Genomic DNA, 16,335 nt, shown 5'->3' with positions numbered 1-16,335 from the left:
TCAAAATGAAGATTTGGAGGATGCAATCATCCAAAGCTCTGTTTGAAGGTAGTCTACAAGCTGCACTAGGTGTCTGCACTGATTTTGTTTATTTACAGTCAATCAAAAGAAAACATCAGCATACACTGAATGAATTCCTCCATCAATAACTACTAGGAATTCATACAGTTTTATATTTTTAGTAGTGTTCTAATTTATTCTGTATTTCATTTAAAAACACAATTTGTTAATGCAGTAGTTTGTCTTTGTTATACTTTAACTATTTCCATGAAATTTAGGGTCATTGGGGCAACTGCTTAATTGGGTCAAAATGTACTGGTCCCAATGTGTCCCAATTAACTGAAATCCACTGTATAATGTCATCATTGATTTCCCACTACTTCTGATTGATGTTGTCTTTGTTTTGAAGCTATTCTTACTTTAAAGCTCTCAGGATTTACTTCCTTTTATCAGTTGAATTTTTACAGCTCAAGGAGACTCTCACACAAATCACTCTTTCTTTTGTTTTCTTTGGGAAAGGAGATGAAACTAATCAGCTTGTCTTACTGTACTCTTGCTGATGCATTCAAATGTTTCCTCCTGCTGCAAACATTTTTAATTCCTTATTTTTCCCAATTCTCTCAGCTTGTTTGTGATGTTTATCTGTACTTATTTCACAAAATGACTATCAAGTCCTGTTTAATGTTTCAAAAACTTTCAACCTCTTCATTGCTGTGTTATCTGTTTCATTTTACATTTAGGGCCTAGCTCTCTTGCTCCAATTTTCTCAAGGCAAGCTTTAAAATGACCTGCCAAAGGATCATGGTTGTACAACAAGGAGAATGCTTAAGCTTGTGTATTTTCAGCAGCAATGATGTTACTGATCCCAGCATGGTTCACAAACTTCTCTTTAGCCACCCTGATGGTGGAATAGCACAAGTATAACATATTGTTGCAGCTTTCAGTCAATTGAAGCTTTGTGCAGACAGCCTTTTACATCAGCCCTGCTGTTTCACCCACCCCACGCTTCATACTAATGCAGTATGTCCAGTAAAGAATGGGCAGTTCAACTGAAAGGTAGAATGCAGATCTTCTCAGCTTTTAACGCTGAGTTGGACTTTCAGTGAAATCAATAACCTGTAACACAAAATCTGAAACATTCTCTTCTCCAACACTTGTTCGAGGTCAACCAGCTTTACTAAGCTAGTTAATCACTGACCCCCTATATAAATAACATTTTAAAAAATATGCATTTTTAAAAGAAAATCTAGGTCCAGCTTACATTTTCTTTGTGGAATTGTATTTCCTCCCAGCACTTATCTCCTTGTCAATATTGCATCTCAGTGGATGTAGTGAAACTGATCGAGCTATCAGTTAGAGACCGCATCAATAGCCAAGTACCAATTCTGGGCTTGAATGCAAAATCAATTCTTAGAAGCACTCACCTCTGGAAGCGGCATCCCGTTGATGATGAGGTCTGGCTGTTGTTGAGAGCTCTGGGTATTGGTGAAAGTATGGTACACGTGGTTCCCACTGGCGTTCCTGGAATTCTGATTCTCCACATTTAGAAAAGTAGCCTCCGACCTGCGGCAACCCAAGGGCAAAGTTTGCTGGTGGTAGTCGAAGTAGTTCAGGGAAGAGGTGAGGGAAGAACAGCTGACCACATTCATTTTGTCAGTCTCCTCTATGTCTCTGGGCACCAGCCTGATATCGTTCTTGTTGATCTTACTCTTTTTCTTCGGTTTCTTCTGCTGTCCATAAGAGTACTCCGCCACTCTGCAGTTGTACGTCCTGATCTCCTTGTTGTCTCGCTTGCATTTGACTGCTACAAAGATCATGGTCACAAAGAGGATTGCAGCAATGGAGCCCAAGGCGATTATAAAGATTAAGGATAAATTCAAGGACCCAGTCGATTCCTGGGCATCTAAAGCAGGTGAAAGATAGACGGCGATCAGCGCAGTGGCGGAGAGGGCAGACTTGCCATGGTCCTGCGCCACCACGATCAGTTCATAGTTGGTCTCAGCCCCCTCCCCGAAACTTCTAGTGGTTCTGATTTCTCCACTTGTCTGGTCCATCTCGAAGAAGCCCCGGTCGCCATCCACAATGCCGTATGTCAAGCGGCCGTTGTCACCTTCATCATAATCATCAGCTTTGACCACTGTCACCAAGTAGCCAGAGCCTACGTTTCTCGGGATGTAGACATCCGTCGTACCATTAACCAAAGGCGGCGCAGTTATAATGGGGACATTGTCATTAACATCCAATACAAACACCTTCACCGTAGTGTTACTTTCCAGCGGGGGGTTACCCCCGTCCTTAGCCATAACCTTAAATTCGAATGACCTGGTCTGCTCGTAATTGAAGGACCTCAGTGCATACACGTCCCCCGAGTTGGGATTAATGGACACGTAGGTGAAGACGGGCATGTCCTTCACCTGCGACGGGATAATCTGGTAGGATACGCTTCCGTTCAACCCCAAATCCACGTCCCTGGCGGACACGGAGAGGAGGTGCGAGCCCGGGGTGTTGTTTTCCCGAACACTGACCTGGTAAAAGGGTTTGGTGAAGTGAGGGGGGTTGTCGTTTTCATCTGTAATCCTGACCGTGAACGACTTGGTGGACTGAAGCGAGGGGGAGCCGCCGTCTTTCGCCAGGATAGTAAGGTTGTACAGGTCCCTCTGCTCTCGGTCCAACCTTCCGTCCACCAGAATGGTGTAAAAACTTTCGTACTCCTGCAGTTTGAAGGGGACATCGCCTAAAAGTTTGCACTGTACCCTGCCGTTAGCGCCAGAGTCCCGGTCGGAGACGCGGACCAGGCCGATCACATAGCCGGGAGGGGCGGCTTCACTCACCTCCACCGTCTCGCTGCTAACCGAAAATAAAGTGATAACGGGGACATTGTCGTTCACATCCACCACGTTCACCGTCACCTTGCAATGGGCCGGGATCGAATTCGGTCCCAGGTCTTTCGCCTGCACGTCTATCTCGTAGATACTGCCCTCTTCGTAGTCGATGTTGCCCTTCACTGTGATGGCTCCGGTTCGGGGTTCCAATTTGAAAAGTTGCCTGGTCTTGTCCGACACGTAACTGTTGAACGAATAGACGATCTCTCCGTTAGTTCCCTCGTCCGGGTCCGAAGCGTTCAAGTCGATAACGAGCGAGTTAACCGGTGCGTTCTCCAGCACGTTCACCGTATAAGCAGTCTGCTCAAACACCGGGTAGTTGTCGTTCGAGTCGATGACTTTGATGTTGAGTTGGGCCGTACCCAAATTCGGGGGCTTGCCCCCGTCCAGAGCCGTGATCATGTAGCTGTAATGAGACTGGACCTCCCTGTCCAGCGCTTTCTCCACCACCAGCTCGGCGAAGCGAGAACCGTCTCCCCGGCTCTTGATTTCCAGCCCGAACAAATCATTGGGCGTTATCTCGTAAGTCTGCACTCCGAAATCTCCGGAGTCGGGGTCGTAAGCGCTCTCCAGGGGGATCCTGGTGCCTGGACTGGCCGTCTCTGAGATTTCCAGATCGATTTGCTCAGTGGGGAAGGTGGGCGAGTTGTCGTTGATGTCCAGGATCTCCACTTTGATTACACAAATCTCCATGGAGTTGATCATTTCCTCCAGCGAGATCACGCACTTGGGGTTCAGTCCGCATAGCGGGTCCCGGTCGATCTTTTGCTTGGTCACCAGTAAACCGCTCGACGGATTGATCTCCACCAGATGCGGCGCCGAGTTGGACAAGACGCGGAAGAGAGGCACCGGCTGCTTCCAAGTTGAGAAGCCGGCGTCTTTCGCTACATTTCCGATAACCGTCCCGGCTCTCTCCTCTTCCACCACCGAATATTTCAAATTAATGACAGCAGCGGCCCGAGCCCAAAAGAGCAGAGCTAGCAGCAGCATCAAATCCATGCCCGAGCGGTACTTGTTGAATTCCGGATTCATCACAAACAGCTTCGAGACTCGGGCATGATGGAAGCGACACTCAAATCCTCACCATCCCAGCACAAAAGTAATAAACGAAAATACACACAGGCGCGCGCACAACCTTCTGTTCACCTTACAATTATCTTCAATAAAGTCTTTAAGAAAATGAAGCCGATCGCGTGGGTTTCCCGCTGGAAGCTCCAGAAACTGGTGTGCGCAGAAAACCTTGTTCCAATTCGTGCAGAACTCACTTCAGCACCCAACCGTGTCCAGATCTGCAGATCTACAAAGAGGTTGCGTGCTGCGGCAAGAGGTTTAATTTGGATTCAGATCCCAGCCTGAGCTGTTTTATTCCGATCGAAGTTTATTTTAGATAATGCATTCTTCGAACATCTAAGCTGCTTGAGCAAGGAGCTGCAACTCCCGGCTGCCGCGGGTCCGACCTCACAACGCTGCGATTGCAAAGTGCAACTGAAGAGTGGCGATTCTGCTTGGAGCGGCTGAGTCCCGGGACTAGGCTAGCTCCAGCCAATGAGAGACGAGGGCAGCGCTTGATTGACAGCTTCAAATTGACAAGTTCTTTTCAACAATTTCGGGAGCTGAGAGGGTAAGCTGCCACTCCTATGATTCCATCACGGAAGGTGGAGCCTTGGAGATGCGTGTCTGAGTGTGAAAGAGAGCGTGAATCTGTGTGTAAGAAAGAGAGTGAGTGTGTGGTAAAGGCAATTTTCTTTCACTGTGTAGGAGGGTAGATACGCGCGCGTGCGCGAACGGTATTAGTGTTTGTGAGTGTGTAAGTGCATACATGTGTGTACGTGAGAACGCATGTTTAAGAGTCCCAGCGTGCGCTTGCGTATGTATGTGTAAAAGCAAAATAAATCAAGTTACAGATAACTGAACATTGGACACAACTGTTCTTCAAACGGCGGTTTAAAGGCTACTTCTTCAAAAGAAAACAAAAAAAATCGAATGAAACCCCCCTTTTCCGTTGCTTGATAGACTTTTGCAGTCTCATTAAATGACTGAGAATTGGCGATTAACATGGATGTGATTGGAAAAATTAATTTGTGAATACCAGTACAACTGCCGCGTTTAAATATTGCAATTATAACCTGTGTTAAGAGCAGTGGCGGCGTTTTCTAATCGCCCCCTGAGCTGCAAATATTCATATTATTGGACTTCAAACCAGACAAATTCAAGACAGACATCTCTTTCCAACTTACAACCACATTAAATGCTTACTGGTGCGTCTCTGAATTCGGATTTCTGGAACATTAATCTTGAACAGGATATGATTTTGTGTGTGGGAGGTGTAGAATTGGGGTAGTGGCGGTGCTTATGTATTACCCCTTGCACAGGCGAGAGAATAAGACAATTAATTTTGAAGTCGGAATCTCTAATGTCGACATTCTGCTCCAGCTTCTGAAAGAAACCCGTCCTCTACCCTCCGCGGTTTCTTGTAAAGTCACTGAAGAGCCGCAGATAGAAATCCCCAGATAGAAATGTCAAGATATGTTTTTTTTAATCCCAACGAATGGTTCACTTGGATTAGACCCACTGTGAGAGTTGCAACCGAAATGATTCAGCAAGTTTTTTTTACGAAACCCAGTGAGTTTATTTACGTTGTTAATATATACGCGGAGTTCTTTGATAGCTTTTTGTGGTTGAGTCAGTCGGAACTCGTGATCAATAAAACTGAAGTGGCGCCTGTAATATTTGATTGAGTACCAGAATACGGTCTGAATGAGATTCAATGCTATTAAAAATCCCCCAGGTAAATTGAAATGGAGGAAAGATTCAGGTAAAATTATCAACGTTGTAATGGGTTTCATATTAATTCATTCAACGACAGACGACAAGACAACAGCACATCAGCCGAATGGTGTTACCCCGGGGAGGACGAAATAGGATGTTTCGCTGTCTTTTGCCGCTATGTAATATGCAGCCAGAATGATTTGGCTACTTTTATCACTGCAGCTGCCGGGAGAATCGAAGCAAGGGTTTTCATAAATAAAAAGAGGACAATATTTTTCTTACGGAAACCCTCAAATGAGCACGCATCTTCTGAAAAAAAAAGCTCCTTCAAATGGAGCGGCGTTGCTGCTCAATTTCGGCACATATGAGTTGTGAGTAATTACAGTGAAAGTATCCGAATGCAATGCGACCTGGTTAGTCAAACAGAAAGCAAATGCACATGTGTAAACTGAGACATTCACCCTGGACATCAGACTGCAAAGTGCATTGTGAACCGGGGCAGTGTGGGAGCGCTCTTGGCATTAACAATTTGTTTTCTGAATCGGTAGTGGCCGTGCAGTGTGAATTTTCTCGGGTCCGCATAACGTCTCATCTGTGCGTTGTCCTGTAAGTACAATTCCCGACATTTACATTGCAATCCTCATGGGCTGATGGGATGGGTGGGGGTGGGAATAAAAGTACACGTGTTTCTCTAATACTTATACAGCCACATTTGTTCGGTCTGCTCTCTGAAGGGTCGATATGAACAGTGCACAACCACTATTACAGTTTGGAGGGACATGACTTGTTGTTCTGACACTCCAGGTACATGTGCAGAGAGTTAATAGTATTTTACATATTGCAACAATTTATGTGAAATAAAGAATTATAATTAAGTAGTTTACATAATTATTTAATTGAATCTATGTCTAAAACTCCTCTATGATAATACAAGCCTTGAACAGCTGGGAAGGACTCAGGAAATTAACTTCACTAGCGCCACACAGTGGGTAAATTGAATGGCATTTCTGAACCTGGTCGAGGGGATGAAAAGCAATCGAACGCGAACTAATTCCGCTACATATTCGAGAATTGCAAGATATATATATTTGACGTGACTTTACTTTTCATGTGTCAGTTTGCTGCATATTAGTAACTTACATCATTTTGTGATTGAAATCACAATGTGTGGTGATTTGATAATGAAATGTCTGATGTTGTACTTCATAGTCTGACTTTACCATGAAGGTACATGGGTCCTTCCACCCTTCTTCAATGACTTCAGTTGTAAAAGAGAAAGCAAAAAAAAAATGTAGACATAGGAAAGCTGAAATAAAAACGGAATGGTGAAAATGTTCAGTAGGTCAGGTAGCATTGTCAGAGAGGGAAACAATCTCAAGGTTGCTGAATTGATTTGAATTAAGTTGAGATGGCTGGGTATTTCAACATGTTTGTCAGCTAGTTACAATTGGGTGTTGGATTGATTTTTAAAGGTAGCTTTAGTAAGGAATGTGCAGTCACTTCTAACTTTTTGTGCAAATTTCAAAAGCCAACTGATCCCATTGAAGCTAGAAGCAGAGATGTTTTTTTTAATTGAATAGAGTTGGCTTCCATGCTTTGGATGAATTTGACTTCAAGATTACTCATACACAGTTTGCATGATACACAGTATTAAGGAAAGCTGACTGACTCTACCTCTGCATTTATGTTTGAAACATGATTTGACAATAAAAATGTTTAGAAAGAAGTCTTAGAAAACTCAAAAGGAGAAAAAAAAGTGGAGGCTCCATTTTGACACTGCAGTGCATTGACTGCTGTAAGATCAGGCAGATTTGGAGAAAGACTTAGTTTGGAGAACACTTGATTCAGATAGATTTCTGGTTCCCAACAGATTAGATTGACACATGAAGGATGTAGAAGCCCAACATGGAGCAATTTTAAAATCCTTGCAAAACCCATGTACAAAAAAATCTGTCATAAATTTATTTATTGTGCTGCAGGCATCTATATGGCATATTTAGCGCTCTATGTGATAACAGGATTCACAAAACATAAATATTGCCTGCTTTTATTTTCATAAGCCATGAAAAATATATGAAAGACTAACATACTAATGTGCTTTCAATGAAATTGTAATTTTTTTGTGAAAGAGTTCAATTAATCCTGTATGTAGTCATGTAAGTGGGTGTTTTTATTGCTTGGAACGGACTTACCATTTTGGTACAATTGAAATAAATGACTATGTTATTACTGGAAGAAATTGCATTGGTATTTTGCTTAAAAAATGTTTCGAATGAGCAATACTACTGCCTGCATGAGAGACCATCATTAACCAGGGTGTTTCACTACCAATTCATCTGTCTGTAGTTTTTCCCTTACTTTAGCTGTGATTTATGAGTTTATTTTAATTGTGATATGGATGCCAGTATTTCTTATGTGGGTCTGATCTTTATTTAATGTACATAGGCTTTCTTAGTCTTAGCCTGCTTGCTGTAAGGTTCACAGATTTATTCCTCGAGAAAAAATGCATGCCAAGACAAGAAAGACGTGTGCCATTTAATGTACACAATAAGTGCCAATGCCACAAAATGACAATAATTTCAATGATCTGCCAGCTTATCTAGAGGTTTTCTCTTATTGTCTCCAATTTTGATCTTCCTGAACTTTGTTCACCTACTTCTACCCAAATCCATAAACTATTCTGATTGATAATTTGTTTCAAATAATCTTCTTTTAAATTACACTTCTTTATCTATGCACATTTATGATGTGCCTAATGCCCCAGGTCCTTCTGAAAACTTTAGATACTCTAGTACAACCATCCGGGACTCTTTTTCAGGCAATGTCTTAACCACTCTATCAGAGGCCCTATCAATAGCAAATTTTTTTTAATTCCATGCCTTTTCTCAGAGGAGAACTTACTTCTGTAAGAACCTATCTTTTGACTGAATATGCAATCCCTTATAGGGTATGGATGGTGCTTCCTGTTTATAATTTGACAAGAAAAATGTAGTTCTAATTACCACCATTCTTTTTGTTTCTTATGTATCTCCATCTTTTTCTACATACATTTATTGCAGGCTCAATGACTCTAAACTTACATAGCTTACACCTTTTGCACCATGTTCTGTAGAGGCTTTAGACATTTCTTGATATATACTGGGATGAGTTTATTTTTTTTAGCTAACTTTGACGTGATTTCTTCGCTGAGTTATCTCTCCCTGCTTTAAGTCAACTAGATACTTGATTGCATCCACCTCTTGCACTGTACTTGTTCTTTGCTCCACTACCTTAATTCAAAATCACGAATCTTTATATATAACGGGCTATATTCTACAAAATCTACAAGCTGCTGCTAGCACAGTCCATTCTTACCTATTTTCTCCCATATTGTTCATTGATAAGTCATTCCGTTAGTTTGTCTCAATACGGCTGCAGCATTTGCAACACTTGAGCATTCACCTCTTACACAACGTTGTCCAAGGTCTCAAAGTCTCCTTTGCTGGAAGAGGTAGAAATATATGCATATCTTTCCCAATATTTTTAACAATACTTTTTGCTTGTTCCAATTCTGTTCCATCCACACTATTCAAGAATAGAAGGTTGGCTGACTGGCAGGAGGCAAAGAGTCGAAATAAAAGGGGCCTTTTCTGATTGTTTGTCGGTAGCTAGTGGTGTTCCACAGGCTTCAGTGTTGGGACCGTTTCTTTTCACATTATATGTTAATGATTTGGATGACAGAATTGATGGCTTTGTGGCCAGATCTACAGCTGATAGGAAGATAGGTGGAGGGGCAGGTAGAGTTACGGAAGGAGGGAGTCTTGAAAGTACTTAGGTACATTAGGAGAATAGGTAAAGAAATGGCAGATGCAATACAATGTATGGTCATGCACTATGGTAGAAGGAATAAAGGTGTAGACTATTTTCTAAACAGGGAGAAAATTCAGAAATCAGAGGTGCAAAGAGACTTGGGAGTCTTTGTGAAAGATTCACTAAAGGCTAACACAGGATGAGCATTTATGTTGAGCGGACTGGAATATAAAAGCAAGTATGTAATGCTGAGTCTTTATAAGGCATTGGTCAGACTGCTGTTGTTGTACTGTGAGAAGTTTTGACCAGCTTATCTAAGAAAGGATGTGTTGGCATTGGACAGGGTCTAGCAGAGATTCATGAGAGTGATCCCAGGGATGAATATGTTAATGTATGACTCTGGGCCTGTACTCACCGAATTTAGAAGTATGAGGAGCGATCTCATTGAAACCTATCAAATATTGAAAGGCCTAGATAGAGTGGACGTAAAGAGGATGTTTCCTGTCATTGGGAGAATCTATGACCAGAGGCAACAGCCTCAGAATGAGGAAGAATTTCTTTAGCCAGTGTGGAATTCATTGTCACAGTTGACTGTGGAGATCAAGTCATTGGGTACATTTAAAGCAGAGGTAGATAGGTTCTTGATTAGTCGTCATGTCAAAGGTTATGTGGAGAAGGCAGGAGAATGGGGTTGAGAGGGATAATAAATCAGCCATGATGAAATGGTAAAGTAGACTCGATGGGCCGAATGACCTACTTCTGCTCCTATGTCTTATGGTCTAATAGGAAGTGGGGTTCAGTAAAGATGGTATTCAGCTAGCCCCTAGTGCACAAATTTAGATTCAAATCCCTTAATAGAAATAAATTGTTGCCACAGTAAGTTTATCAAATGGAATGGATTCCATGGAGGTGGAATTTATGGTGGTGGTTCCAGTTTAGTGTTGTAATCTAGTGGATTCTACTGGTTAGCAGTCTCCTATATGCTCCAAAAATATGAGTTATCTATAGCTGATACTCCAAAGCACTGGATTACAACCACTAATGTTGTCTCTGCAAACTCTTGCAAATCCATTGGTAGAATAAGTGGACCAATATCAATGTGTCCCAGTCCAACATCCCCAACACTGAAGTTAAAGCTATATTAGCTGACTCTGCTGGCAGACCATTTTCTTGACTGCCTGACACCAGACTCATAAAATAAGCACTTTATTCCAGCACCATAATAGCTGAAGATTATAATGGGGACAAAGGAAACAATTCTTGGATGCTCCCCGAGCCTCAGTGAAAAAATGCAACATCTTCATCAATTCACAGAGTCCTAGATCCATGATTGCTCCAAATGAAAAAGGAGCATCCAGAATAGCACTGAGAACTTCGAGTCTCTTCATCAGAAACATGCGAAAGCCCAGTTCAAACCACAGCATGAGCATAACACTTCCTGTACTCTTGACTCATCCACATTGTGAAACATCGCCTGTTTCACCAGTGGCAGAGGTTGTGAGTCCCATATTGACCATAAGAGTTGCATTGGAACCTGCAGAACAACAATGAAAGCAAATCGCCTTTGACCCTGAGAGGCCACCTTCAAAGAGGCTGAATAAGGTGATAATCTAATTACTGTTAGCTATTTCTGCTGATGGATAGAACACAAACTGGAGGACAAGTATTTTGGATTATTACAGGAAGAGTAAAATAACAATTAGGAAAGGGATCCAGACGGTTAGAAAATAGGTTTCATTACTATAAGCCAATGCTGAAATAGATTTCATGGTTCATATTATAAAAGAAGGAAATGTTTGATTGTGTAAAACCAAGTATTAAATGATCCAGGAGTGAGTGGAAGAATGTCATTAGACAAGTTGGCTGGTGGAGAAAATCGCTTAGGTAATTCAGAATGGCTTTGATGACCTCTTATATTGGAGTGAAAATTTGGCTTTGTGTGATTTGCACTTTTGAAAAAGTTAGATATCTCCTTTATGGGAATACATTAATGGAGGGTGACTTTAAATAGGGAGGATATTTGTCAGTGAAAGAATGAATGTAAAGATAAACATGGATTTTGATGTTACCGCTTGCAAAGATGGTATTTGTCACCTGTTGTTATATATGTATGTGCAAACAGGTAAATATTGCAGATCTGTCTTGCACTGGGTTTGAAAGATCAATCATAAAAACTTTCTGTTATTTTAAACTGCCGCAACAGTGAGAATGGCCCATGTTCTCTGTTGTCTGGAGTTCATCCTGAGCCAGTGATAAATCAATTTGACGGTTAGGTTACAATGACAGGTACATACAAAGGGATTTTGAAATGTAGTTCCCAGAGTTTATATTGGATGGAATTAAGATGTCTGGAGTATGTTCTAATGATATTGGAATTCCTTTTCTGTGTCGATACAAATTTTATGTCACATGCCGGTGATAATAAACCTAATTCTGATTCTGATATAATCAAGTACTGTGGATACCTTCTAAAGGAATTCCTGACCTTAATAATTTGTTTGGCATTATATGATAACAGCAGTTATGAATAATGAAAGGAATTGCTGGCAGGGAATAAAAAATAAAAGCACTGAAATTACATAGAAAGTTATGAAACCTCTTTTTACTGGGTGTCTATAGAGACACAGCTCATTAGCCCTTCAATAACAGCCACTGGACTTAGCGGTGAGAAAACCATCTTTCTTAAACTCCGTATGTCTAGGGTTGGTATGACTTGGATCCCACAAAGACAGGGAAGTTGGGATGTTTCAACCACCCAAACCCCAATATGGGTGAACACTGTGTAAATACTGACCCCATGCAATTAGCCATCAGCAAGAAATAACAGATGGTACACTGCATACAATTTTAAAGAAAGTATATTTACAAATTTTAGCTTTATCGGACAGTTGGTAGGCGAAAAAAAAGGCCCATTACAGTTAACCCAGTCCAAATGTGCACAGAATCTTGAATTTGTCTTTAACTCACGTGTTGGACCCACGGTCTGTGTGAAAGCACACACTATCTCCTGAATGCAGCTTGAAATCCATCTCAAATGAACGGGTTCCCCCATGTGAGTATTGGTCCTTCCTCCTTGAAGCTATTCATCTTCACAAAGCACCTTGTGCAACAGGGACGGCATCCTCAGCCATCTTCCCTCCTGTCTTCTCCCAGCTCCAGCCAAAAAGACCGCAACCTTTCCCCAGTGTCCATCACAAAACCTCTCCACCCAGATTTCTCTAGAACCTTCTCCCAGTTCCACCATCCTGATTGGCTGAGCCAACATTCCTGAGCTGAACATAACAAACCCTTACCTTTAACGGTAACCCAAACACTACCAGCAGCACACACTGCTTCTACAGAAAGCCATTAAATGAACTACCCTACAACATTGGCAGTAGGATCTTAACCAGGACATAACAGATAGTTATTTAGGTAAGTGAAGAAAAACTCATCAAAAGGTCATTGTAACATTTTTCATAACCTGAGCAGGCACATGGTTGATGTACATCTGTACAGACTATCTTATACAAAATCTTATGGTTTGGTGCAAGGCCTAACCTTGACAGATATTCAGCACCGAGGTTTCCTTTTAGCACAGCCACATTCTTTGCTCAAAAATGAAGGTTTCAATATGTGGTGTGTTTAAGTCCAAGGCTCAAAGCTATGCATTTAATTTGATATCCAATGTGTATGAAGGATGAGGCTCCACGTTGCTAGTTGTAGTTAGTAAAGTTGGAACTAGTACGTTCTCCTTCTCTGAATTGCTGAGCAATCCTTTGATTTAGCCACAGCACTTCTCTATTTCTTTTATTTAAATGTCATTTAGCAGTATGTTGAAGCTTTATATATCTGTATGCCTTCTCTTCCTTACATTTCACAGCCTTACTTATTAGTTGCCATTAGCATACTTAGTCTTGCTGGGCCAAGGGCCTGTTACTTTGCTGTACTCTTTTATGTTTGATGCACTTAAACTTAATGCTACATGTTGTGTATTTTTCTATTTCAGTAATTTTTAAGTAATATTGTAAATATATTGTTTGATAAAGCATTCTTGTTTGTTTAAATAACTCATTAAGAGTAATAATATAGAAGTACGTGAATGGCATGCGCCATCATGCCACCATGTCATACATGAGCCCCTTGCTTAAAGGAAAAACAAAACTAAGAATTGCATTCCTGGCTCATGTTTTCTTTCAATTTGTTTCATGTTTTGGAGATACAGAACATAACAAGAATGACGAGGAAGTTTTAAAATGACGCAAGATGACCTGCCTGCTGAAGTATATTGAGAATATCAAGTAAAAAAAATGCGCAGTGAGATGATAGAGTATTTCTTAAAAAGCGAAGCGTGCTTTCTTCGAGAAAGGCGATGGTCAAGTTTAAAAAAGATGGGAAACAGATGAATCCATGGTGCATAATCAGTGAATACTGGGTGATAATAGTCATAAATTTAAAGAAAGCAGAAATGGCTGGCTACATCGGAAAGATAGATGTGTTTGGTACAAAATTCAAAAGGGCGAAGAATGCAGGACTGAAGGTTCTGTATTTAAATGCATGTGGCATTCAGAATAAGATGAATGAACTCGTGGTGCAATTACAGATCGTTTGGTATGATGTTGTGGGCCTCACTGAGTCGTAGCTGAAAGAAGGCCATAGTTGAGAGCTTACCATCAAAGGATGTACTTTGTATCAAAAGACCGGCAGGAAGGCATAAGCAGTAGTGTGGCTCTGTTGGTAAGAGGTGAAATTATGACTTTAGAAAGAGGCAACATAGGGTCAATGAATGTCAAATCTTTGTGACTAGAGTTAAGAAACTGGAAGGGTAAAAAAAAATTATGGGAATCACAAATAGGCCTCCAAATAGAAGCTAAGATGTGGGTTTGAGATTGCAAAGGGAGCTGGAAAAGGCATATCATAAGGCTATTGATACAATTGCAATGGAGGATTTCAATATGCAAGGGGATTTGGAAGATCAAATTGATGTCGGATCGCAGGAGAGGGAATTTATTGAATGCCTACGAGATGGTTTTTCAGACCAGCTTGTGCTTGAGCCTGCTTTGGGAAAGACTATTTCAGATTGGGTGTTGTGTAATGACCCAGACCTTATTCGGGAGCTTAATGTAAAGGAACCAGTAGGAGGCAGTGATCATAATATGATTGAATTTATACTGCAATTTGAGAGGGAGAAGCATAAGTCACATATATCAGTATTGCAATAGAATAAAGGGAATTACAGAGGCATAGAGAGAAGCTTGTCCAAGTGAATTGGAGGAGGATACTGGTGGGGATGATGGCAGAGCAGAGATGGCTGAGGTTTCTGGGAATAGGTCTCACAAGGTTCAGTATAGATATGTTCTCAAATGGAAGGGTTTGGCAACTGTGGCTGACAAGGGAAGTGAAGAACTGCATGTAAGCCAAGGGGAGGTCATATAAGGTTGCAATGTTGGGAAGTTGGATGAAGGGGAAGCTTTTAAAATCCAACAAAAGGTGACTAAAGAAGCTATAAAAGGGAAAAGATGAAATATGAAGGCAAACTAGCCAATAATATCAAGCAGGATGCCAAAAGTTTTTTCAGTTACATAAAGAATAAAAGGGACATTGAACTACTGTAAAATGATGCTGGTGAGGTAGTAATGGGGTCAAAGAAATGGCAGATGAACTGAATGGATACTTTGCATCAGTCTTCACTGTGGAAGGCACTAACAGTGTGCCAGAGGTCAGGGAGCAGGAGTGAGTGTCATTGCTATTACAAAGGAAAAAGTTCAAATGCTCATTCTTTGGGGCACTCCATTTTCGTGGAACAAACATCAGAGATGTAGAGGGACTTAGGAGTCCTCGTGCAAGACTCCCAGAAGGTTAATTTACATGTTGAGTCTGTGGTAAAGAAGGCAAATGCAGTGCTGGAATTTATTTCAAGGGGTATAGAATATAAAAGCAAGGAGATAATGCTGAGGCTATATAAGACACTAGTCAGGCTGCCCTTGGAATATTATCAACAGTCTTGGGCCCCATATCTCATAAAGGATGTATTGTCATTGGAGAAAGTCCAGAGAACTTTCACGAGGTTGATTCTGGGAATGAAGGAGTTAACATATGAGGAGTGTTTAGCAGCTTTGGGCCTGTACTTACTGGAATTTAGAAGAATGCAGGGGGATCTTATTGAAACCTACCAAATGTTGGAAGGACTAGATAGGGTGGATATGGAGAGGATGTTTCCTCTGGAGGGGATATTCAGAACTAGAGGGCACAACCTCATAATTGAGGGGTGACCTTTTAAAACAGAGGTAAGGAGAATTTTTTTTTCAGCCAGAGAGCAGTGAATCTGCCTCAAACTGTGGGTATATTTAAAGCAGAAGATGATAGTTTCCTGATTGGCCAGGGCATCAAAGGACATGGCGAGAAGGCAGGTGTATGGAGTTGAGTGGGATCCGGGATCAGACATGATGAAATGGCAGAGCAGACTCGATGAGCTGAATGGTCTAATTCTGTTCTTGTGTCTTATGGTCTTAGTCCAAAGTTTTCCTCACCATAAATACAAATGGCTTTGTCTCTAAAATAGGCTTATTTTTGGAGTAGCATCTGCACTCTGGCAGAAGGCTGTAGGCCAGGTGTTGCAAGGCTGCCCAGGCAGTCAGTGTATCCTGGATGACATCATCATTACCAGTAAGGATGACAAGGAACATCTCCAAAAATCTCAGAGGAGTGTTAAAAAGATTAGAAGATTATGGGCTCAGAGCCCAATGCAACAAGTGTGAATTCTCTATACCAAGCATTAGTTATTGTGGTCACACCATTGATGCAGAAGGTTTACACAAGTTTGCTGAGAAAATTCAAGCAGTGATGGATGCCCCAAGGTCAAAGGACGTGTCACATTTACGGTCCATTTTAGGATTTGCAAATTATAATAATAGGT

The 16,335-nt window shown here is 41.4% G+C and overlaps 1 protein-coding gene across 2 annotated transcripts in view; it reads right to left on the bottom strand.

Annotated features, from left to right (window-relative positions):
• The window catches only part of pcdh19 (protocadherin 19), a 180,278-nt gene extending 175,899 nt beyond the window's left edge, over positions 1–4,379 (bottom strand). Inside the window, exon 1 of one of the 2 annotated variants that reach the window (XM_072270515.1) lies at positions 1,425–4,379. In XM_072270515.1, coding sequence (XP_072126616.1) covers positions 1,425–3,914 — 2,490 coding nt within the window. In that variant the 5' untranslated portion in view covers positions 3,915–4,379. The remainder of the gene's footprint in view (positions 1–1,424) is intronic. The other variant, XM_072270514.1, reaches the window with a different exon arrangement.
• Between the last annotated feature and the right edge of the window lie 11,956 nt (positions 4,380–16,335).

This window comes from Mobula birostris, chromosome 10 (genome assembly GCF_030028105.1).
Source record: "Mobula birostris isolate sMobBir1 chromosome 10, sMobBir1.hap1, whole genome shotgun sequence".
Lineage (NCBI taxonomy): Eukaryota > Metazoa > Chordata > Chondrichthyes > Myliobatiformes > Myliobatidae > Mobula > Mobula birostris.
This window is presented reverse-complemented; position numbering and strand designations above follow the sequence as displayed.